Below are 25,845 nucleotides of genomic sequence, written 5' to 3'. Positions count from 1 at the left end.
TCCTGGTGAAGTTACTTCCGTGTTTACTATGGAACCGGCCCAGTCCGTCACGTGACCGCCGAGTCACGTGACCTGCGCCTCTAAAATAAATTTAATTAATAATAATAATAAAATAACAAAGATTGGAGTGGAATTTTTAATGATTCGACCCAACAATGTTTACTTTATATTTTTTAATTGAATTAAAAAATAGAACTTAATTTAGGAAGTGATTTTATTTACTTATATATTACGGCTACGTAAATGTAAATGTGATTTAAAATATGGAACAACTACAACTTATAAACGTTTACAACCCTGTTTTTTTTTGTTTTTTTTTTTCGTTTTTTAGAGAGAGTTGCATTATGGAGTTGAACTCAGAAATTCATATTTTTATTGGTAATTTATTTGATTTGGTAATTATTTTTTCGGCTTGTTTATATTTAGAATAGAATGGAAGGCTTTTATTATCATTGTACGACGATACTCTTGAGATTAGGAGTGCTATATTATCACAAATCTGATCAAGTGCCAACTGCTCATTAAAACCAGCAAGTAATAAACAGACATCATCAACATCGTCATACATAGAATCGGAAATAGTGTTAAAAAAATTTAAATAAACTTATGGCTTCAAAGAGACTTGTCAATTTTAGGATGAGTCCTTTTGACTAAAGCTGAAGGTGTTTCCAGATTTGTGTAACCAGCCCTTTCCCTCAATGTTTGTGATTCCACATGTAAGGATATTAATAACATGTTTGTTAACTTTGTATGGAAGAATAAGCACCATCATCTGAAGAAAACCCTGCTTTCTGGACCTAAAGATAAAGGTAATTTTGATCTACTGGACTTCATGGACTTGAATTATACATTTAAGGTGAAATGGATAAAAGAATGCTTAAAAGCTCCAGACTACATTATGGCATTTCATTCCACACAACATATTCAAGAATGTTGGAGGTCTTCGGTTCTTATTGTCATGTAATTAGTATCTCAAGGTTACCAGTTAAGATGTTGGAATTTCATCAACAAGCTTTGTTAGCATGGAAACTATGTTATTCACATAACTTTTCTCCACATAAATCTGTCATCTGGAACAACGAATGTATCACTAAAAGGAACAAATCACTCTATTTACAAAATTGAATTGATACAAATCTAATTTATTTATTTAAAAGACTTTAACTCTAATGGCCAATTACTTAGTTACAAAGATTTTCTCACAGAAAGAGCATTCCCAATCAAATTTAAAGACTTTAGCTCAGTAATAAACTCCATTCCCAGCGGAATGAAAGAATTAATGAAAAGCTATAAAAAACAGAATGTGCAACATACAACTATTAACACTCTTTATATAAATGGTATTGACATCTTGAATAAAAAATGCACTAATAAACATATCAGAAAATGTTTCTATAATGCTAGGAAAATAACACCACGAGGGAAACTTTTTTGGAATGCTCTTTTTGTGGATATTAACTGGCACAAAGCGTGGCTTGTTCCTTTTAAATTTTGTATTGCAAACAAAATCAGAGAATTACATTTAAAAATACTACATAACATATATCCATCTAACACATATACATCTCATGATTCTGTGACAATGATAACAAATGTACCTTTTGTAAAACTGAACCTGAAAGTGTAACTCACTTGTTTTATGGTTGCTCATATAGTAGTACATTTTGGAAAGAACTTGAGAACTATATACTGTGCAAAACAACATATAAAATCAAAGAACATTATCACTTATTTTGAATTCAAAGAAAAGAAATTATGCACTATTGTCAATCTCTATATTTTATAATAATAGCGATAAAAACTGTATGTGTTTTTCTTTATGCACATATATTATTGTAACGAACGTAAATCAGTCCTTTAGGGAAAAAATATTATTTATTTATTATTATTATTATTAGGCTATAGTAGTAGTAGTTAGTGGTGTAAGGTAGTTACAACAGGCCCCGGCGCACGCTGTTATGATGGGCCTGAGCACATGCCATTTTGCACGTGGAAGCAGGGATCAATCAAACAGAGACTCAACACTGGACAATATCAATGTATGTATTATCCACAATCATCATTGCATCTCTGTATGACAGAAAACATCAAAGAAAATAAGAAATTATTCTTTTAATCTAAACCTTTTATACTTTATTTACAGTTCATGTAGACTAAGCGTAATTTTGTTTTAAAAAATAAAAAATAAACCTGACAGAGATGGTTTGTCTTTTTGAGGCGCATATATAGCAAATGGCACCTTTTTGAATTTCATGAGTTCTTCTTTGAACACAGGCAGATTTTCAAGGTGGTAATCACTCTTATGGGCCCATTCTCCACCCAACCCCAATAGTTGTAAAGCCTGCTCTTTCTATGGGCCCCTGCCCCCACTTCAGGGGCCCCAGTGCAACCACACTGCTTGCACTGTCTATATTTACGCCCCTGGTGGTAGCAGTAACAGGCATATGATGTTAAAAAATAGTTGAGAATCTGTAGTTGTAGTTGCATAGTAGCACCTCTAGATGTCGTTGTAAAACAGCTATTACAACACACACACACACACACACACACACACACACACACACACACACACACACACACACACACAGCTCAGTGTTGAAGGCTGACCTTTGCAGCTGATCTGAGTTCTCTGGAGGAAACAGCCAGTTTATGTAAATCTGCATTTGAATATAAAAAGGTTTACAAAGGAACATCCAGACGGTACGAGGTTCTCCACAGATGAACATGTTAGAGTCTGTACACACGTTTTAGAAACAGACTTTAGAAAAGACAATAGGCCAACATTATATTGGTCTAAAACTGAACCTGAATGCAACGCTGGTCTCTCAACTGACTGTCGGACTCTCCCATCAACACCTGAACGCACCCCTGACTCCTCATTAAACTGGCTGCGGTGTGACTGTATACTGGGGACTGTTTGAATATCAGTCCTCAGTTTGCTTGGAGACAAATTTAAATTCAAAACTGAGTAAAATGTGTTGATAATAAACATCTTCGTCTCATCTCGCTCTGCAGAAATGGTTCATCCCGACTGTGCCTGCAGCGCTGAGAGAGGAGAAAGAGGAGGGAGGAGGAAGAGGAGGGAGGGAGGAGGGGTTCAGGGGAGCCAGATGATGCTGTCAGTGAAAGGAGGAGGAGGAGGAGGAGGAGGATCCTGTCCGCCGGCAGCAGCAGCAGCAGCATCAGCGGTACCGAGCTTCTCTCCATCCTCCCATGTGTTTGGAAGAATACGATCCGGACATGTGCTGCTAGAACTGACCTGTGTGCAGCTTCATCTTCTTTTCAATAACACTGTGAGGTTGGAAACAGGCAGAGGAGGGTATATTTGATCACTCTTTTCCTGAGGATGCTTCCCTGCTCTTCATCGGCGCAGATGGAGGGATGTGAGGAGGAGAGGGACTCGCACATGCGAACAGAGGTAAACCGATAAAAAACATAAAACTGCTCCAATATTCACCTTTTAATCCGGTTTATTCTGCACGTGAACCTCTCTGGTGTGTGCTCAGGTCCGTGCATGTGTCTCTGGCTCAGATGGGACGGTTTGCAGGCTCATTTCAGCCGGTATAATTCGCCGGCCGGCTTCTCCTGGAGGTTATTGTAGACATCAAAGAGCCGGACCCCTCCCTAAATTCATCCTCTTCTCACCATTGACACGGAGAGCAGAAATTATACCTTAAATGTATATTAGAGGTGGATTCAGATGGTTTCATGAGGAAGTTAGATGATTTGTGAATGGATTTGAGGCTTTTTCTTTGTAGAGAGAAATGTGCTGAGTGTCTCATTCTGGGCTGAATGTCTGACTTCATGTCTCTAACTGAGAAAAAAAAGCCTCGCCTCAGGTTTGAGCTGATATTTAACAGTTTATTTTCTTTATCAACCAAAACCTTCATTATTTCCACAGCTGCGTCTGATCTGCGTCTAATGGAGGATTTTACCCCTGAACATCTCATCTCCTCCTGGTGACAGGGCCTCTATTACCACACAGAATTACCCCAAAAATCAAATTCATGACACTTGGTCTGTGTCAGTGCCTGTAGCTCCTCCCTCTGACCCACAACCTGCAGTCAGTAGTGCCTTGCTACCTTCCTTGAGTTAAACAGGGTTCTGAACCCTCATGCGTTGGGTGCTTCTCAAAGTCAAGGATGCTTTTTTAGTAGGACGGGTCGGGTCCAAAGAGGCTATTCAAGACTCCTTCCTAGCAGTAGGTGAACACCAGCGTATTCTCATAGAACGGTTAATTTGATATACCATGAAAAATGCATGCACAACGGTTTATCCGGCAGCACGGTAGTGCAGTGGGTAGCATCTGAACCCTGGGGTGGGGAGTTGTTCCATGTTGCTCCAGCTTCCTCCCACAGTCCAAAGACATGCAGGTTAATTGATAAATTGTCCGTAGGTGTGAATGTGAGTGTGAATGGTTGTCTGTTTCTATGTGTCAGCCCTGTGATAGTATGGTGACCTGTCCAGAGCGAACCCTGCCCCTTGCCAATGTCAGCTGGGATAGGCTCCACCCACCCACAACCCCCAATAGGATAAGCCGTTATGGAAAATGAATGAATGAGCAGTTTATCCTACAAATTAGCGCCCCGCAAATGATGTTACATCCTTAACGTTAAGTTACGGTGGTTAGGTCTAGGAAAAGAAACATGGCGAGGACCTTAAAACGACTCAAAGTTCACAAGGTTCTGAACACGCGATTCGAGGGGAAAGCTCCAGGGAAAAGTCCTGGTTTTTGTGACCTTTCCAACACTCGAACATACCTCCTTACAAGACCACTTGGGACTTCTTCGTTCTTTACTCCCGTCAGCGCATTGGTCACATGATCACAGCGTTTCAAAATACTTGGGAAATGTACGAATTTGGGTGCATCGCTTTTCGTAGGAAAACATAAGAACAGTTTGTGAGTACACCCTGGTGAACATGCATTCCCACGTGTGCGTCGTTGAAGAGGCCCCGCCTTCAAGTCAAGCAAACCATGTGCGAAGAGTGCCCGCTGAGGATACGCATACATCCTTGAAAATTCTCTGAAGGAAGGACTCGGTCCTAGGTAGAATTCGAAGGATCCTTGACATTGATACAGTCCTTTGGCGGGATTCGATGACTTAGCCTCCTTGAGTCCGGACCACGATCTCCAGTGGTACAGCTCCATTTTGTTGGTATCTGTAAGGGCTCATTTATGCTCGACGTCAGATATGGAGACAGACGGCGCCTTCTGTCTGTACTCTGCGTTCATTTCGTCTGTATTTGTGCACATATCCAGAAAACAACCATAGGAGATGATGGAGAAATTTAGATAATGACAATATGGAACAAACTGGTAACATAGTGAATAGAATACTATAATGTTGGGATGTTCATAACGGTTGCACAGACCACCGCCGTCTACAACACAGAGTATGTACAGAAGACTCTGTCCATCTCCATATCTTCCTTTGAGCATTAATGAGCCTGTAGTGCCTTGCTTCATCCATTATCCCACAATAAGAACATGGAACCAGCAGCCCTAGCTTGATTTTGACTTGTTTCCTTCATCAGTGTTAGTATCTCGTTTTAGTCACAGAGACACAAGGAACTGAACCCCCAACCTTGGAGGTGTGTTAGTGCCTTGCTCTGCCCATTGACCTACATATGCAGAAACAGAATTTGTTGAACACTGAAGGAATTCTAACCAGGAGAAGTTTAAGATGGTTGAAATCTAAAATCCTCACCTCTAAATCCCCCTAAATCTGACACACTGTTCGTTTAACTCCTCCCCTCTTAACGTCTCGCTCTGGAGTATCGTAATGAAAGATACAAGTCAAGTTGCTCTGTTAGCATTCAACAACTACACCTCCCATGATGCTTTGCCATCTCCCCTGAAGCAAATATGTGTATTTTTTAGTTCAGTGCCAAACAAACTATACTTGTCTTGAGCAAGGAAGTTTAATCTGAGATCAAAGGATCACTTACACTGTTCCTGATCAGGTCATGTGACAGACACTGGTCATCACATGATCCAAGCCCCGCATGTGATGACACACCTGAGCCTGCAGTGTTCACTGAATGAAGACCATGAAACGCAGCTGAAAGCCTGTAAGTGGACTTTTGAATTTATGAATATTTTAAGTAACAAAATGATGATTTAGGTTCAGATGATAAGTTGTACTGTCCATCAGCAGTGTTTACACTCTTTATCTTTTAAATACAGACAAGAATTCTGCTGATGAGTTGCTTCACAAACTTAATGAGCATTTATTTGGATAACTGATTTATCGCAGAAGTCTATTCCCAAGTTAAACTGCCCAAATCTGTCCAGCAGATTCTCAGCAGTGGGAATTTGCTGCTTTTTTGAGACAGTAAATTTGTCACCTCACACTTTAGGAAACTGCACCGGGCACTGATCACTATTTTATCACATTTTATAGACCAAACATTGAGAAAAGCAGTAGCTTCAGGCCTTGAGGACAGAAAACCCAACATGGTTCACCTTTTCTTTGTAAGACAGATGAGAGACTGCAGAGTCTGTTCTTCTTAAAACGCTGGTGGAGCCTTGGTCCTGCCATGATGTCCCCAATAAATCAAAGCATGAGCCTGATGCAGCTGCTGCAAACGCTTCCAACAAAGAACCTGAGTGCTGCTTCTAATGAAGAACTGTCACATGTCATTTAGTTGCAAGAGATTTTTTGGGAAATGAAATTCAGTGTTTTGCAGCTGGACTTTTGCATTAGAGGAAAATGACTGACTGCTGACCACACTTTGAGCAGCAGATGTGTGTCTGTGCAGTCAGATGAGTAACTGGGGTGTACTTAACAAAAAAAGGTGAAATAACTGAAAACATGTTTTATATTCTAGTTTCTTCAAAATAGCCACCCTTTGCTCTGATTACTGCTTTGCACACTCTTGGCATTCTCTCCATGAGCTTCAAGAGGTAGTCACCTGAAATGGTTTTCCAACAGTCTTGAAGGAGTTCCCAGAGGTGTTTAGCACTTGTTGGCCCCTTTGCCTTCACTCTGCGGTCCAGCTCACCCCAAACCATCTCGATTGGGTTCAGGTCCGGTGACTGTGGAGGCCAGGTCATCTGCCGCAGCACTCCATCACTCTCCTTCTTGGTCAAATAGCCCTTACACAGCCTGGAGGTGTGTTTGGGGTCATTGTCCTGTTGAAAAATAAATGATCGTCCAACTAAACGCAAACCGGATGGGATGGCATGTCGCTGCAGGATGCTGTGGTAGCCATGCTGGTTCAGTGTGCCTTCAATTTTGAATAAATCCCCAACAGTGTCACCAGCAAAACACCCCCACACCATCACACCTCCTCCTCCATGCTTCACAGTGGGAACCAGGCATGTGGAATCCATCCGTTCACCTTTTCTGCGTCTCACAAAGACACGGCGGTTGGAACCAAAGATCTCAAATTTGGACTCATCAGACCAAAGCACAGATTACCACTGGTCTAATGTCCATTCCTTGTGTTTCTTGGCCCAAACAAATCTCTTCTGCTTGTTGCCTCTCCTTAGCAGTGGTTTCCTAGCAGCTATTTGACCATGAAGGCCTGATTGGCGCAGTCTCCTCTTAACAGTTGTTCTAGAGATGGGTCTGCTGCTAGAACTCTGTGTGGCATTCATCTGGTCTCTGATCTGAGCTGCTGTTAACTTGCCATTTCTGAGGCTGGTGACTCGGATGAACTTATCCTCAGAAGCAGAGGTGACTCTTGGTCTTCCTTTCCTGGGTCGGTCCTCATGTGTGCCAGTTTCGTTGTAGCGCTTGATGGTTTTTGCGACTCCACTTGGGGACACATTTAAAGTTTTTGCAATTTTCCGGACTGACTGACCTTCATTTCTTAAAGTAATGATGGCCACTCGTTTTTCTTTAGTTAGCTGATTGGTTCTTGCCATAATATGAATTTTAACAGTTGTCCAATAGGGCTGTCGGCTGTGTATTAACCTGACTTCTGCACAACACAACTGATGGTCCCAACCCCATTGATAAAGCAAGAAATTCCACTAATTAACCCTGATAAGGCACACCTGTGAAGTGGAAACCATTTCAGGTGACTACCTCTTGAAGCTCATGGAGAGAATGCCAAGAGTGTGCAAAGCAGTAATCAGAGCAAAGGGTGGCTATTTTGAAGAAACTAGAATATAAAACATGTTTTCAGTTATTTCACCTTTTTTTGTTAAGTACATAACTCCACATGTGTTCATTCATAGTTTTGATGCCTTCAGTGAGAATCTACAATGTAAATAGTCATGAAAATAAAGAAAACGCATTGAATGAGAAGGTGTGTCCAAACTTTTGGCCTGTACTGTATGTTTTTTAACTGAAAAGAAATAACTGTAGTTGTGCATGGCCGTACTCACGGAGCAGCAGAGGGAATTGAACCGCTCACCCAGCAGCGTCAGAGCCTTGCTGTGTGCCGGTGAACCCGCTGCTCTCTGAGCTCCTCAGGGAAATGTGAGCTGACAGTGTGTGAGACTGCAGGTAGGGCTGCAGAGAGAAAGTGGGACAACTGCTTCCTGCTGCCGGAGGAGAGACGGAGAGAAGTAGAGAGATAGAGAGCGACCTTTTTCTCCTTTTTATCTGAGAGTATCGGCGCAGTTCTGACGCAGTTACGCCCTCTTAAAAAAACTCAGGTTTGAACCATTAACATCGAACTCCTCGTCTGGGCAAGGTTCCTTTTCTTTAAATGTCACGAAGCATCTCTGAGGCATCTGTCATTACACCAGGCTCAGTCTAAATCAGACGAGGGTGCGCGTGTAGGGTTTGGTTGAAGTTTTTAATGTGTGTTAGTGTCCACATTAAGTGTGTTTTAATGTTAAAGAGATCAGAGCAGGCTCATCTGATTTAAAGGAGTAATTCACCAATTTCCAACCAGCTCTGTATCACAACAGTGTGTGCAGTATGTGTAAATGAACTGTGGTAAACTTTAATATATCTAAACAGTGCCTAGATATCCATCAGCCCCCGGCAAAACTCTGCCAGATGACGCAAAACGCGACATCCTATAGAGTTTTGCTGACTCTGCTGGGTTGTTGTTCGAACTACAGGCTGTACCTCCACATTTTCGTATTGCCTGTCTCAGCAGGTAGAGGAGGTTGTTCACTGATTCCAGGGTTGATGATCCACCTTTTTCTTCCATCAGTGTGTGAGTGTGAATGTTATCACTCCTGATGATGGTCAGCAGAGGTCTCAGTCAGCGGCATTTGGCAGGAAGTTCATAAAAACAAAGATGGAGGCACTGGAGAAGGAAATCAGAAACATGCCGTCGATGTTTAAATCAAAGGTCTGGACTTATTTTGGATTTTTTAACACAGAAGGAAAGAAGGACTTGGATATGACACGTGTGATTTGCAAGCTGTGTCATATGAGATTAAAATATAATGAATATTATGAACATGAGGGCTCACCTCACACTCCACCATCCAGAGGTAGCGTTAGCCGCTGACTGCTAAGTTAACGCTAAACCCGCTCCACTGAAAAATCAACCAACACTGGACACACTGAGCTAAAAAAAAAGACCATCCAACTCTGGGAGAGCGCAGGACATCACACAGTCCATCACCTACTTCCTGTGCAAAGATCTGCGTCCATACAGCGCTGTTGAAAACAAAAGCTTTTGTTACATGTTAAAAACACGTGAACCCAGGTATGTAACCCTGCATACTCCGTCCCTGCGGGTGGTGGGCTCACAGGGTGGCGGCTCCATGTCATTCATTCAGGCTGAGCCCGACCGGGTCCCATGACTCAAGGTCCGGCCAACAGATGCTCACTGGTGAGCGCAACCCAGGTCTGGCTCCAGAAGGCGGCCCTGGTGTCTCCATACTGGGCGAGGTAGTCTTCTCCTGAATGTGCTGTTTCATCGAGGTTGCTCTTAGACTGGCCCGTCCTTTGGGACCACTTTGCCTTGGAAGACCCTACCAGGGGTTATTTGCCCCAGACAACACAGCTCCCAGGATCACAGGGATATGCAAACCCCTACACCACGTTACAGTGGCGACTCTTGGAGGGGAGGTCAAAACCTGAGGTGGAAACTGTGGTGCATGTGCAGAGCGCCTCTGCCAGTTTGGGTCTGACTGACTGTATACATGCAGGAGGAATTCTACTCCCTAATCGCATTATCTGGGTGTGTTAGACACACTTTGAGAAATTCGATTTAGTAGGATTGACTAACACAACAAATCAATTTTCTTCAACGTCATGTAAACATACTGACTATCATCTTATATTTAACATCACTGCAGAGGTTCACTCAGAGGTAGGAAGACAAAACTTTGACATTATTGGTATAATTTCGATGAACCTCCAGTTCAGATAACTAGAACTGATTAACATAAACTTGGAGATATACAGTACATATACTGTATGTAATGAATGACTGTACATGCAGTGAGTTCTCTTCTTAAACCCAAAGGGACTCTTGTCTTTGTTGACTGTTAGTTTTGCTACAGGAGGTCACTGGATGCTTTACGAGTTCCAATTATCATCGTAAATGAAGCGTGTGCAGAGAACAGCAGCACTGCGGATACTCTGCTGTTGACTGTGGTCACTCAGCGGGACTCTGTACATCTCTGTCCTATGAAGAAAAGAGGCAGTAACTCAAATCAGATGAGATCGTTCCCTGGTTAACCTGAGCTGAGACGGTAGAGGAATTGTAAGGAAAACATTTATCCAAGTGAAGGTTAGGGATGAGCAGAAACTGTCTCTGAGAAAATGTAGTGAAGATAGACACCTGGACACCTGAAATCTAAATGTGGGTCACTTTTGAAAGACAAAATGAAGTGGAGGTGAATTGGGTTTTGTTTTGATCAAAGGAGTTGTTTTTTTTATTTTAAAGACATTTATTTATAATTGGGCAGACAGTATACAAACAAGGAGTGAAAGCATAGCCTCCAGTTTGTCCTTCAGCGTTGTTTAACCTCACTGACGTCTGCAGCTGCTGTCACCAAGTTTCATCCTCCAACATCCAAACGGTCTCCTCCACAGCTGCTCACCCTAAATTTAGCACAACAAGGGATACTTATATCAGATCCTGTGGCTGTGAAAATAAGCAGTTACAGCCTGTTTGCCTTTTGTAGGGCAGCGGGAGCAGAGAGTCAGTCTGTTATCAGAGGTGATGGGCTGTCGGAGGTAAAGTGAAGACCTGGATGGAGAAGGGCAGAGGAGGAGGAGCAGGCTAAATGAGTGTTTATATGGGGAACATGGTTCTGAGTCTCCTGAGACAGAAATGTTAGCTGATAAGATTTCCAAATCTCCTGTCTCTGGAACATTTGAAGATGTCAGAGGAGATAGACGGAGGCTGGTTTCCATTTATAACACTGTAAAGGTGCATCCAGAGCAGCACAGCAGCAGTTTATAGATCTGTGTAAGTCAGAATCAAATCATCTCTGAGGTTAAATAATTTTTTTTTTAGATATTTAAAAGGATAAACAATATTTTGTTAAAGTTCACTATGTTATTCAGAGACTGTCCTGCCTCAAGATATGACCACAAAGCTCGTCTGTACCAAGCAGCAACCTCCGAGGCTAAAAATGAAGCCAGCGCATAAGTGCCAAAAACTGCAGTTCCTCTAATGTCCACTTGAGGCTGGCTCCAAGAGTGAGGCAATCCCCGTAGACCCCCATATTGAAATGTTCGACTTAATAGGAGAAATAAACATGTTTACAGCCTGGTACAGAAACAGTTTTGGTCTCTGTAGCTAATTTCAACATTCATGACGACTGTACACGGGCTGAATTTTTATATAACGTACTCATTTACATTTTATTGAGGCCCAAAGTTATGCATATTTAAAGGCGGGCTGCTTGAGTGTCAGACTGTCTGTGAGGCATCCCTACAGTCTATAGCTCCCATTTACACTGCATGTTCAAGGCGAGAATATTTCGCTGTTATGTTGCTTCACTTTTGTGTGAAAAAGGAACAGACACGGAATGGTACAGAGGTAGATATGTCACCTACACAGTGTTTGTATGAACGGGACAGCCGGCAGGAAAGATCATGGGCTGCACGAGTGTGACGTTTTGATCACGTGTTATGCATGTGATCCACTGCAAGGAGACTTAAAAAGTAGCTGATAGCAGTTAGTGGCTAACTCAAAGAAGAACAGCAGCTGAAAATGTGTCAGTTACCAAATAACAGGGAAGATAAATTATTGTTATTGACCAAGCAGCAACCTCCTGGGATGACGAGTGAAGCCAATGCAGATGTGCCAAAAACTGCACTGACCACTTGAGGCAGGCTCCAAAAGTGAGTCAATCCCCATAGAGTGTGCCAGTAAACCCGGAACTCCATTAGCACTTTTAGCACTTCCGGTTCTCTCGTCTAAAAGTCAGCACGTTTTTTGAATGGGATTTTGGTAAAATGCCTCAAATAAGGTCTGTGGTTAACAAAAGCTTAAGCAAGTTTCAGGTTTTGTTCTACAACATAAAACACGTCAGTAAATACCCTACTTGTGAAATTTGAAGCTTTTACGTGTTGTAAAAAAGGCGGTTGCTAACAAGTTGCTCTATACGACTACAAACCCTGTCGGGGACAGTAAACGTCATCACCCCCAAACAGGCGAGAGTGCTGGCAGTCCGCCATTACAGCTTCTTATTTAGCTTAAACAGTCCGATTTCCCCATTATACAATGTTTTTAAAATAAAGCGGCCGAAATCAGTTGAAAGCTTAGTGGCGGTGACGTCAAGAGTCATGTGACCGTGGAGTAGTCATGTAGTCCGTTAAAGCCTAACGTTAGCTTTTTACTTCTGGCGATCGCATTTAAGCTTCAAATGCGGTATGAAAGGTGTTCATATGTGAAGATTATCTCGCTGAACAAAACCTGTAAGTATCATAAACTTGTTTTAGCCACAGAGCTTATTTTCTGACATAACCCAAAACGCAATGCAAAAATCACATTCACTTTCTCTTTCACTTCCAGCGCAAAGCTAAACTTCCGGGTTTTGACGTCAGCCCTGGCACACTCTATAGTACCACCATGTTAAAATGCTCAAATTTACAGCAGAAATAAACCTATTTACAGCCTGGTACAAAAAACGATTTTGGTCTCTATAGCTAATTTCCCCTTTCATGACAACTGTACGGGGGGTGAATTTTTTTTTAACTCATCCATTTAAATTTTATTAAGGCTTAAAATTGTGCATAATTAAGGGCGTGGTCACTTGGAGTGACAGGGGGCGCCATCACAGGTGGCTAACTAGCCGCTGGCTATGTGCTAGGCCTCATCTCAGCTAATTCGCAAATCATTAAACCTGACCTCTCAGCCGTGTTTGTGCCTTTTGGATATTTTGTTTCATGAGGGAGCTGGCACCAAGCGGGAGCAGCCAACACCACAGGGCTAGCCAAAGTAGCCTAGCTTGTTAACCTTAGCTAACTTAGCAGCTTCGAGCAAGATGGGCGTGTTTAGGCAACCAGGCTTCATTTGGCCCGCCTCTTTGCCCATTTTTGATTGGCCGGGAGTTGGGCGGAGTCAGGCACTGCCAAGATGGCAACAGCCAAAGCTGCTACTTTGAGCTTCAAACCAGCTCCTCAAAAACCAATGCGTGACGTCACGGTGACAATGTCCATATTTTTATACAGTCTATGTTACTGACATGTCAATGCCATAGTCACTGTTTATAAAATGCTGCCGACGCGTACATTATAAGTCACACTAGAGGCTGATGCTTTTGTGTTACATGCCTCTTTTAATTCTGCAATGTGTGAAACCAAAAGTCAGTTTTGATATATTTAAAGTCAATGTTTCATTTATTCACTTTGTGTATATAACGTACTTAACTCTCATCACATATGTACGTATCTACGTCAGTTGTAGGCTACAAAACAAAAGTACTTATTTTAACCCAAACCATCTTTTCCTAAAGCTAACCAGACTGCAACACTTTCACAGTGTAAACCACATTATAAAACTGCTGCTGTTAATGGTCATAAATGTTGTTTTTGTGTTGTGCTACTTTAGGAAACGTTGCCGTGGGTCATATTAAGGCTCAATCATACTCCCTTTATGGACAAAATTTGATTTGTCTGATTCAAACACCATAAACATAACTGTCTTTTCAGCTTTTATGCACTGCTCACATGGATGCATTGTGATAATATTCCAATAATATGAAATACATGTATAGCACGCTGAAATTATGCTTTAAATATCAAAGTAAAAGTACCCTTATACTGTATACAGGTACTTTTACTTTGATATTTAAAGCACAATTTGATGCTATATGTGTATTTTTATTTTAATGAGATTTTTACTGCAGGTCTTTTACTTGTAGTGGAGTATTTTTAAACTGTGGTACTTTTATTTTCACTTGAGTAAAAGATGTGAATATTTATTTGTCAGTTTTTATTTGTACAATAACTCAACACAATTAATGTGAGGATGAGAGAATGAATGAATGAATGAATGAAGTAATTTGAGTTGACAGTATGAATTTTTAATGAGAGGAAGCACTTATTCATGCACACATTATTAACTGGATGGTTTATTTGTCAGCACAAATGATCAGATGTGTTTTCTCTCACATCTGTCAGTTTAAAATATTAATAAATATATTCAGGGTTATATTGTGTTTAAAAAACTGGTGCTGTGTGACAGCTCAGTGTGTAAACACACAGCAGACTGAGTGGGTGTAACTGTACTGTGTGTTGGTGTCAGTGTCCTGATCTAATGACCTGCTGTCTGTCTGTCTGTCTGTCTGTCTGTCTGTCCGTCCCTGCAGTGCAACAGACTGACGGAGGAGAGAGACGAGGCTGAGAGACAACTCAAACACATCAAGAGAGGTGAGTCCAGCTTCCTGCAGCCTCCTCACACTCCTCCACCATCATCTTCATCTCACACACACACACAAACATACACAGAGCAGCGTTTAGACTTCATCTGAAGGTTTATGTAAAGATGACAAGAACAATGACCAAACTAAAAGTATGAGACCCAGACAGTAGTAAAGTGGAATTATCCTTTAAAAGGTTAAACACACACACACACACACACACACACACACACACACACACACTGTATCAGATATCATGGAGCACAAAGCACGGCGACACATCATCCCACCTCCAACCAGACAGCCGACACCTCCACCTCTTCAGCCTTCACACCTTTCCTCCTCACCTCTGTCGACATGACATCACACACCCCGTCCTCTGAATGGGTGTGTTTAACTGTGTTTCCATGACGACTGCCAGGTTAAGTAGCCAACGGCAGGAGTTAACCTTCGATTATTAGCTGTTAGGAAGAAGGTGGAGAACACAGCAGCTCCTGTCAGGAACATTCACACAGGTAAGATGATTCACTAATAATCAGATATTAGGGCTGATCAGATGTGAAGGCTGTGGGCGTCAGCAGTGTCACATGTTTGTGTGAAGCAGAGAAACATCAGAGGCAGCGAAGGATTTTAACTTGTGGTTAAATGAGCTGAGGCAGAGTTTATTTGGTTCAATGAAACAGGTCTTTATCAGTCACTGTGTCTTTATGTGACAGGTCTGTAAAATCATGTAATGATGCAGCAGGTGTGAAACACAGATCTGTTTTCCTACATGATGACACATAAACTCAGGGGTGGATGTTTCTGTGTCCAGTTTGCACCAGTTAATGATGTCAGTCAATTCAGTCAGCTGTTCAGAGGCTAACAGGAGAAGCAGGCAGCCTCCACCTGTGGGTCACCTGACTGTGTTCATCAGGGCAGGAAGGTGAATGTCTGAGGGTGGAGGAGAGGACATGTCTGAGGGTGGAAGAGAGGACATGTCTGAGGGTGGAGGAAAGAACATGTCTGAGGGTGGAGGAGAGGACATGTCTGAGGGTGGAGGAGAGGACATGTCTGAGGGTGGAGGAAAGAACATGTTTGAGGGTGGAGGAGAGGACATGTCTGAGGGTGGAGGAAAGAACATGTCTAAGGGCACAAGATAGGACATGTCTGAGGGTGGAGAAGAGGAAATATCTGAGGGTGGAGCCGAGGGCATGTGTGAGGGTGGAGGAGAGGACATGTTTGGGGGTGGAGGTCAGGACATGTCTTAGGACAGAGGAGAGGACATGTCCGAGGGTGGAAAAGAGGACATGTCAAAGGGTGGGGGAAAGGACATGTCTGAGGGTGGAGGAGAGGACGTGTCTGAGGGTGGAGGAGAGGACATGTCTAAGGGCATGAGATAGGACATGCCTGAGGGTGGAGGAAAGAACATGTCTTAGGGCACGAGATAGGAAATGTCTGAGGATGGAGGAGAGGACATGTCTGAGGGTGGAAGAGAGGACATGTCTGAGGGTGGAGGAGAGGACATGTCTAAGGGCACGAGATAGGACATGCCTGAGGGTGGAGGAAAGAACATGTCTTAGGACACAAGATAGGAAATGTCTGAGGGTGGAGAAAAGCAAATATCTGAGGGTGGAGCTGAGGGCATATGTGAGGGTGGAGGAGAGGACATGTTTCAGGGTGGAGGTCAGGACATGTCTTAGGACAGAGGAGAGGACATGTCTGAGGGTGGAAAAGAGGACATGTCAAAGGGTGGGGGAAAGGACATGTCTGAGGGTGGAGGAGAGGACATGTCTGAGGGTGGAGGAGAGGACATGTCTGGGGGCACGAGATAGGACATGCCTGAGGGTGGAGAAAAGAACATGTCTTAGGGCACGAGATAGGAAATGTCTGAGGATGGAGGAGAGGACATGTCTGAGGGTGGAAGAGAGGACATGTCTGAGGTTGGAGGAGAGGACATGACTAAGGGCATGAGATAGGACATGCCTGAGGGTGGAGGAAAGAACATGTCTTAGGACACAAGATAGGAAATGTCTGAGGGTGGAGAAGAGGAAATATCTGAGGGTGGAGCTGAGGGCATATCTGTGAGGGTGGAGGAGAGGACATGTTTGAGGGTGGAGGTCAGGACATGTCTTAGGACAGAGGAGAGGACATGTCTGAGGGTGGAAAAGAGGACATGTCAAAGGGTGGGGGAAAGGACATGTCTGAGGGTGGAAGTTAGGACATGTTTGAGAGTGGAGGAGAGGAAATGTCTGAGGGTGGAGGGGAGGACATGTTTGAGGGTGAAGGAGACAACATGTATGATGGTGGAGAAGAGGAAATGTCTGAGGGCGGAGTTGAGGACATGTCAAAGGGTGGAGGAAAGGATATGTCTGAGGATAGGGGAAAGGACAGAGGGTGGAAGGGAGGACATCTATGAGGGCGGAGGAGAGGACATGTCTGAGGGTGGAGGAGAAGAAATGTCTACAGGTGAAGAAAGGGACATGAGGTTGGAGGGGGTGGGGAGGGTGGAGAAGACATGAGAGGGTGAATTAGAGGACGTGTTTGAGGGTGGATGAGAGGACATGTCTCAGAGCAGAGGAGACGACATGTCTTAGGGTGGAGGAGACAACATGAATGAGGGTTGAAGGTGAAGAAGAGGACATATCTAAGGGTAGGAGAGAGGACATGTTTGAAGGTGGAGGAAAGGACATGTCCGAGGGTACAGAAGAAGACATATTTGAGGGTGGAGGAGAAGACATGTTTGAGGATGGAAGTGAGGACATGTCTCAGGGCAGAGGAGGCGACATGTCTTAGGGTGGTGGAGATGACGTGTTTGAGGGTGAAGGGTAAAGAGGAGGACATCTCTAAGGGTAGGAGAGAGGACGTGTGAGGGTGCAGGAAAGGGTGTGTCTGAGGGTGAAGGAGAGGACATGTCTGAGAGTAGTGTCTGAGTGACATGTCTGAGGGTGGAGGAGAGGACAGTTGTAGACTTTCAGTCTTCTTCACAGTTTGTTGTCCTTAAACAGTCAAACTGTCTTCAAAGATGACCTTTACCTGGGATCATGGAGTCAACACTGGACAGGACCAGATCTGTTGGGGTTCAGGGGGGTCTGAGATGCTTTTAAGAAAACCTTTTAGGATAATATGTTCATTCATTGGATTAATTCTCCACCCTTTTATCATAAAAGTCTGTAATGATATTACAGCTGAAGATATCTGTACTTCTTTACAAATCATTTTGTTGATGTTTTATTATAGTCAAAGTGACAAGAGAGATGAAAACAGGTAGCTCCTGATCCTCCCGTCACATCATCATGAGTTCACTCTTTCATTCATTCACTCATTTATTCATCCTCTGTCTCTCCCACAGGAGACAGCAGTCGCTCCTGTCATGTTATTCCATCAATTATTAAAACCTGCTGCTGTGAATTATTCAGCAACAAGGGATGAGTGGGTCTTTGTGGTTCTACCTGCTCTTAATCCTCTGTGGTTCTACCTGGTCTTTATCCTCTGTGGTTGTACCTGTCCTTTATCCTCTGTGGTTCTACCTGCTCTTTATTCTCTGTGGTTGTGCCTGTTCTTTATCCTCTGTGGTTCTACCTGGTCTTTATCCTCTCTGGTTCTACCTGTTCTTTACCCTCTGTGGTTCTACCTGCTCTTAATTCTCTGTGGTTCTACCTGGTCTTTATCCTCTGTGGTTCTACCTGTTCTTTATCCTCTGTGGTTCTACCTGCTCTTAATCCTCTGTGGTTCTACCTGTTCTTTATCCTCTGTGGTTCTACCTGCTCTTAATCCTCTGTGGTTCTACCTGTTCTTTATCCTCTGTGGTTCTACCTGCTCTTAATCCTCTGTGGTTCTACCTGCTCTTAATCCTCTGTGGTTCTACCTGTTCTTTATCCTCTGTGGTTCTACCTGTTCTTTATCCTCTGTGGTTGTGCCTGCTCTTAGTCCTCTGTGCTTCTACTTGCTCCTCCATATCAGATCGCCACATTTTCTGGCAGGTTTTTGATTTAAGGTTTGTTTGAATCTCAAAGTTCCGACTGATTGTTCATTAGTCTGAGACTCACTGCTGGATAACACACTGATGATGGACGCTCACGATGGTGCAGAACGTCACACAGCAGCTCTGGGGCCTTTACTTCCTGTTCTGTTTCACTTCAACGTTTGTGAGAATGTTACTTAGACAACCACCTTTTTTTAAATATGAATCACTGGTTGATCGACAAACAGCTGCAGTAGAAGTGATTAATAAACAACAGTAAAGTTTAAATACAGACACAACAGCACTGGTCTGATAGCAGTGGAAGTATAGGCCACACTCTCTGAACTCTGATGTTCCTTTGTGTTAAAATAAAACACTGCCTCTTCTTCCCCGCAGCGCCGGCTGCATGTTGCTGAGCCGCTGAGCTGGTAGGAAGCAGGCGGAGCTCATGTCTCACACTCTGTAATTTAGGCTCTTTGTTAAACTGCAGCAGCAGTTTGTCAGGAGCTGAGTGTCAGACAGGACAGGGTTTAAATAACAGCCAAAATTCTCCCTGAGCTTCAAATGTGGTGCAGAGAGAGACATGAGTTACAGCTGAGTTACTTTCATAGTTAATCTTAAGAAACTGGTCACTGGAAGATAATAGAAAATAAAGACATGCAGTGCAAAAAATGGAAATTAATAAAAATATTTTGCCTGAAAAACAAGATAGCCTACAGGAAATCAAAATGACAAAACAGCCCAAAAAATGAATGAACAGAGAGACATGTAGAAACATAACAATGACTTCCAGCATTGTTTTTCAGAGGAAACATCATCTAATGCTTCTATGACTGTAGCATGTAGCTGGAAGGTAACTGTGTTAGCACTCTGATCACCTTTAGTCGAAAGCAAACATCATCTAATGCAACTGTAACTGTAACATATACTGTAGCTAGAGGCTAACAGTATTAGCACTCTGATGGTCTGTAGTGCTGTTAGCTTATGTAGCCAAGAGCGAACATTATCTAATGCAACTGTAACTGTCACACGTAGCTGAAAGCTAACAGCGTTAGCACTCTGATGGACTTTAGCCCAGAGCGATCATCATCTAATGCTACTGTAACTGTAACACGTAGCCGGAAGCAAGCAATGTTAGCACTCTTTTGGACTGTAGAGCTGTTAGCTAATGTAGGAGAGTAAACATTATCAAATGTTACTGTAACTATAACACGTAGCTAGAAGCTAACAGTATTTAAGCACTCTGATGGTCTGTAGCACTGTTAGCTTATGTAGACTAGAGCAAACACCATCTAATGCTACTATAACTTCAACATGTAGCTAGAAGCTAACAGTGTTAGCACCCTGATGGATTGTAGAGCTGTGAGCTTATGTAGCCCAGAGTGAACATCGTCTAATGCTACTGTAACTGTAACATTTAGCTGGAAGGTAACAGTGTTAGCACTGTAATGGGCCGTAGAGCTGTTAGCTTAATGTAGCCCAGAGTGAACATCATCTAATGCTACTGTAACTGTTACATATAGCTGGAAGCTAATAGCATTAGCACTCTGATGGCCTATAGCCAAGAGTGAACATCAAGTAATGCTATTGTAGCTTTAACGTACCTCGAAGCTAACAGTGTTAGCACTCTGATGGACTGTAGAGCTGTTAGCTTAATGTAGCCCAGAGTGAACATCGTCTAATGCTACTGTAACTGTAACATGTAGCTAGATGCTAATGGTGATGGACTGTAGAGCTGTTAGCTTAATGTAGCCCAGAGTGAACATCATCTAATGCTACTGTAACTGTTACATATAGCTGGAAGCTAATAGCATTAGCACTCTGATGGCCTATAGCCAAGAGTGAACATCAAGTAATGCTATTGTAGCTTTAACGTACCTCGAAGCTAACAGTGTTAGCACTCTGATGGACTGTAGAGCTGTTAGCTTAATGTAGCCCAGAGTGAACATCGTCTAATGCTACTGTAACTGTAACATGTAGCTAGATGCTAATGGTGATGGACTGTAGAGCTGTTAGCTTAATGTAGCCCAGAGTGAACATCATCTAATGCTACTGTATCGTGTAGCTGGGGGCTAATAGCGTTAGCACTCTGCCGGCCTATAGCCCACAGCAAACATCATCTAATGCTACTGTAGCATGTAGCTGGAAGCTAACACTGTTAGCACTCTGATGGACTGCAGAGCTGTTAGCTTAAGTAGCCCAGTTCTTCAGTCAGCTGTGTTCAGATCAAAGCCTGAGGTTGATTACACACTGAGAGACACTAACAGACTGCTGACAGGAGACCCTGAACGTCTCATTGTCTCTGACTGTCCTCATGTGGAGACGATGCAGCTTTCAGTCAGTCACTAATTATAATGATAGCATGTTACGTATTATTTATTGTTTCATTAATAATTCATGTTTTGTGTGTGTGTGTGTGTGTGTGTGCGTGTGCGTGTGCGCGTTTGGTTTTATCATGTCACACATTTTAGTTTTCAGTGGATGAAGCCAAACAGAAACATTTTGGATAATTGAATTGTTTAATTTTGGTATTCATAATGACATAAATGTGGTTGATGTGTGCTCTCGCTGCTCTAGTGTTCATTTTAAAATGAACAATAAATCTCATTTAAAACTGTGTGAAGTGTTAGCTGAAGCAGTTGCAGGCAGGATTAGTCGTCCTATTGTTCAGGGCTCAGCTCAGTTAATGTTACAGCTTAAACTCCTCAGACTTTAATACTCTCACTCTTTTTGGTGTTCTTCTTCGGAGAGAAAGTCACATTTTCACTCACCAGTGCATTCCTCCAAAAAATTAACCAAAATTCACCAGGAATCATATTTAAACTCCTGCACATCAGGAGGTTTGGACAGGAAGCGTTCAGCAGCACTCACACGTTGTCAGTTATAACACCGTGTGCTGGGATGTCACCATTAGTGCTGGATGAACATGCTTACCGTTGGCTAATCCTCCAGATCATGTGTTAATAACATGCATCGTCTCTAAAGAGGCTTTCCCCCAGCTGCAGCTCTCTGCAGAAACACAAAGCAGCGTTCTGTTTTTAGCCTCTCTGTCGGATCATTACAGGTTTTAAGGGCACGTCATTTCTCTGATGAAGCCCAGAAGTGAGAGGAGCTACTGACCCAGAACAGTTAGTGACAGGAGACAGAGGCTGGAGGACAAAATGTCTGTCCCACTGAGAGGAGACTCTGTTGTCACACAGAGGCTTTCAGCTCTCACTCATGTTCCTGCGCTGCTGAGGCAGAAAGAATTCATCACCTGCAGAGGATTCAGAGGTTTAGTTGTCATGGGGCCTACAGAGATTCTATGTGGCATAACCGAAAATTAGCAACAGTCCTGATGATCAGTAATCATTTAAAGCGAATTTTATAAAGTAAAAATGCCAAAATATACTACAGTAGTTCAAGCTTCTCAAATGTGAATATTAGCTTAGTTTCTGTAGTCGTTTGGACTGTTTGTCCGACTAAACAAGCAGTCTGAATATGTCGACTTTGGTAAGTTTCAAAGGGTTATTCATATTTGGCAATTACAGGCTGAGCTAATAAAATGATGAATTGAGAAAACAATGATCTTTAATTAACTGATCCAGACTGTCCTTCCTGCAAAAAAGAAAGGCTGTTAAGGTTGTCTCTACTAGCAGCATTTTACGAGCCATATTTAGTGTTAAGGCCCGAACATACTCGGGCGTACTATAAGCGGAGCGGACTCCACGAGGAATGTCTGCAGTCATTCGGGCTTCCATAGTCGAGCGCACTTCCACGTTGTAGTTTCCTGTAAAAATGTCCGTGAAACACACAATTCTTGCACGTCGATGTGAAAAATACATGCCGAGCAGTCACTGGTGCGCGGAGTGGAGTCCACGTGGTCGTAAAATCTGAGCTTTGCGCGCACAAGGCTTGCGCACATCCGCTTTTGGTCCAGGTGGACCTCCGCGGAGTCCACTTCGTGTACGTTCCACCCGAGTATGTTTGGGCCTTTAGGCAGCGACCTCTAGGGGCCGTAGTGATTATGACAGGAGCAAAGGAGGAATACAGGTGACGTAGCATAAAGAGCAACAGAGTCCACGTAGGGAGAAGGTGGATGGACTTAGACCCAGGAGACAGATGTTCATGTCCCACATGAACCCAAAAGTCAAAGTGAAGTTATTTTAACTTATATCATGTTGCGTACATAACAAAAGTTAGATAAAAGTTAGGTAGAGCGGGTCATCCGCTTATTGGAGGGTTGGCGGTTTGATCCCAGCTCCTCTACCAGGTGTGGGGCAAGACACTGAACCCCAAATTGCTCCCAATGGCCGTGTGAGTGACTGTCTGAACTGAATAGCCCGCAGCACTTTGTATGGCATATAGACTACACAACTCAGCCCTGAGCAAGAGTGACGGATCTGTATTGACCAATCAACAGACTGCAGTGTTTCTAGCTCCACCTTCAAGTACCAGATCAGTGTGCTAGGTTCCCCAAAAGAAAGGTAACGAAATATCGGGACCATTCCATTGGTCCCATCCACAACTTTTCACAATGGAAACGTAAAAATAACCGGTCTAATTTTGAGTGGTCGTAAGACTAAAACGTGACCAGTTCAGTGTAGGTATGAGGACGTTTTAGTTGTGATCTGTCAGTAACGACTGTTGTTCATCTGCAGCGTGAAGTGAACATTTGGTTTCACTCAGTTGTAGCAGCGAGTGACATTTCTGTCCGTCGTCATTGTCAGTCATTTTTCAACACTTTGTATTTTCCACATGGCTGAAGACATTTAAATCTGATATTTCAATCAGGAGAGACTTGTTGTAAGAGAAAAGAATATTGATTTACATGTGCACATAAGTATGAGAAATGTGAAAAGTCTTTGGCGATTAGACCCCATTGGGATGTCATATATTCCAGACGTAGTAGATCAGGGAACCCAACGTCCTTATGGAGTCTTGACGCTGGTGGTGGTGATGAGATGAGATGAAGAGGGAGCTGAGGATCTGGATGTGAACGCCCATAATCAGCTGATTGGTGGAAGATGGGGAAGTGGCATAGAGAGAGAATTGTGAATAAATATACCAAGAAAGTCTTCCTGATTGAACTTACACTGAGCTTCATTTATTGAACCTGTATGATGTCCCCAGTCTTGATCCCACCTCAGTCTCTGATTGGTGGATTGTTTTCCCTCAACACCAGACCATAGACTGCACCAGACCTATTTAAACTAGATATTGAAGACATGAGACATCTTCAGGTAACACAAAGTCAAAAGACAGACACAACATCACATACACATCAACATAAGATGCATTTATGCACACAGTCTGAAATGAATTGTGCAACGGTTGGCAGAATGTAGAGAAAAACTGCTGCAGCATGTAGTGAAATCAAGACAGCCTGCACACACACACACACACACACACACAGACAGTGTTCCCCTGTGATGCCACCAGCTGCTGGGTTCTCTAGAAAGACACAGTAGAATGAAACTATAAATAGTCCAGTATGAGCCGCTCTCCACCGTCTGACCCACAGAGCTGCAGCTGAACCGCCGTGCAGCCGAGCGGAGGATGATGCGCGGCGGCGGCAGCGTGGGGGAGGAAGAGATGGTTACAGAGACTGAATGGAGACGCAGACAGGGAGAGAGGGGCCCATCCACAAGCCTTAAACATTGAATGAGGGGATTAAAAATAGATCCAGAAGCCTTCCTCGTCCTCCTCCTCTTTCACAGCATCCTCACTTTTCACCACGACTTTAAACCAACAGCCTCACCGACACTGAGCTGACATGCAGTATAAGATCAGGGGTCATCAAAGGTCACTCGGTGAGACGTGGATGTAGTTACAGTCAAGTTATTATTTTGATCTGCATCCAGAATTTTGCTCTTAAAGCTCCAGTGTGTAGGAAATGGAATATAATATAATAAGTGTGTTTTTTCTTTAGTGTATAATCACCTGAAAATAGGAATCGTTGTGATTTGTTCCCTCAGAATGAGCTGTTTGTATCTACATAGGGAGCTGGTCCTCGTCTACAGAGATCACCATGTTCCCACTGCCATGTTTCTACGGTAGCCCAGAATGGACAAACCAAACATTGGCTCTAGATAGAGACACATGTTTTTTATCTCTCTTCTTATTGTGGTCTCCTCTTTGACTCAGTCTTGGCTAGGGCTGTACCCAAATATTCGGATATTCGAATATTCATTTCTATGGGTAGGTATTCGTTATGAAAATTTGGTATTCGATATTTGTTTTTTTATTTACTTTTTTTTTTTTTAAACATTTTTTTTTTTTGGTGCTAAATGTAGTTGTTTTGTTGTTGGTAAATGTAGGTTATTAATAAAAATCAAAACTTTTAAATTGCATTGTTAAAAATGTGAAAATATAGTATAGCCTACCAATGGAGCTTGTGCGCACGGCACGCTTGAGCGCATCTGTCTGAGGCTGTAGATCAATGCCAAGTTTTACCACTTTATCACTATTCCCTCTAACTTGTAGCTGGTTTTTCGTTATCATTTGAATTTAATATGAATTATGGAACCGTTTTTGTCAACGTTTGTTTCCCCCGTTTTGTACAATAAATTATTGTTTAAAGTTTCAAAAAGTTTCTGGAGTGCGTGACACAAGTGTGTTTTGAAAACGACCGCGGACTGTCACCTGCTCAACGCATCAGTACCTTCGGATGCCATGACAGTAATAGCCAACAATATCAAAATATCATTTACAGACCGATTTAACAGACGATCACTGCTGCCCGACCCGCAGGTCCATTTGCAGGTCCCGCGGGTTACGGGTCGACCCGCGCATCACTACTCAGCTCAGTCTATAAAGGCTGTACACACAAAAGTAGGCTATAGACATTATATTCTATTCAGGCCGGCAGAACCAGCAGCGCATCGGCTCTACAGTGCACAGCACTGCTGATTAACCATTTTATTGCAGCACAGAGTGTCTGCCAGCAACCGATTACTTGCAGAGGCTTCCTACAACTTGTTTCAACAGTTCCGATTTAATCAGAAGACAAATTAAACAGGATGACTAGCCAATGTGAAAATCAAAAGAAAGCATAGAATAATGTACTGAAGGAGACTGTTGTGCCATCACATTTTTTTGTGGTTTGAGAGCAAAGATCCAGTCGCCGCTGTGCAAAACTCCGCAATACAATTAGGTCCAAAAAAAACCCTGGAGTCCC

The 25,845-nt window shown here is 42.9% G+C and overlaps 1 protein-coding gene across 1 annotated transcript in view; it reads left to right on the top strand.

The window, feature by feature from the left end:
- Nucleotides 1–3,117: 3,117 nt before the first annotated feature.
- Nucleotides 3,118–25,845, top strand: part of shtn3 (shootin 3) — a 45,371-nt gene continuing 22,643 nt past the window's right edge. Inside the window, exons 1-2 of the mRNA XM_033632649.2 lie at nt 3,118–3,418; nt 14,693–14,753. Of these exons, the coding sequence (XP_033488540.2) occupies nt 3,347–3,418; nt 14,693–14,753 (133 nt within the window). The 5' untranslated portion in view covers nt 3,118–3,346. The remainder of the gene's footprint in view (nt 3,419–14,692; nt 14,754–25,845) is intronic.

This window comes from Epinephelus lanceolatus, chromosome 7 (genome assembly GCF_041903045.1).
Source record: "Epinephelus lanceolatus isolate andai-2023 chromosome 7, ASM4190304v1, whole genome shotgun sequence".
In the NCBI taxonomy this organism is placed as follows: Eukaryota; Metazoa; Chordata; class Actinopteri; order Perciformes; family Serranidae; genus Epinephelus; species Epinephelus lanceolatus.
This window is presented reverse-complemented; position numbering and strand designations above follow the sequence as displayed.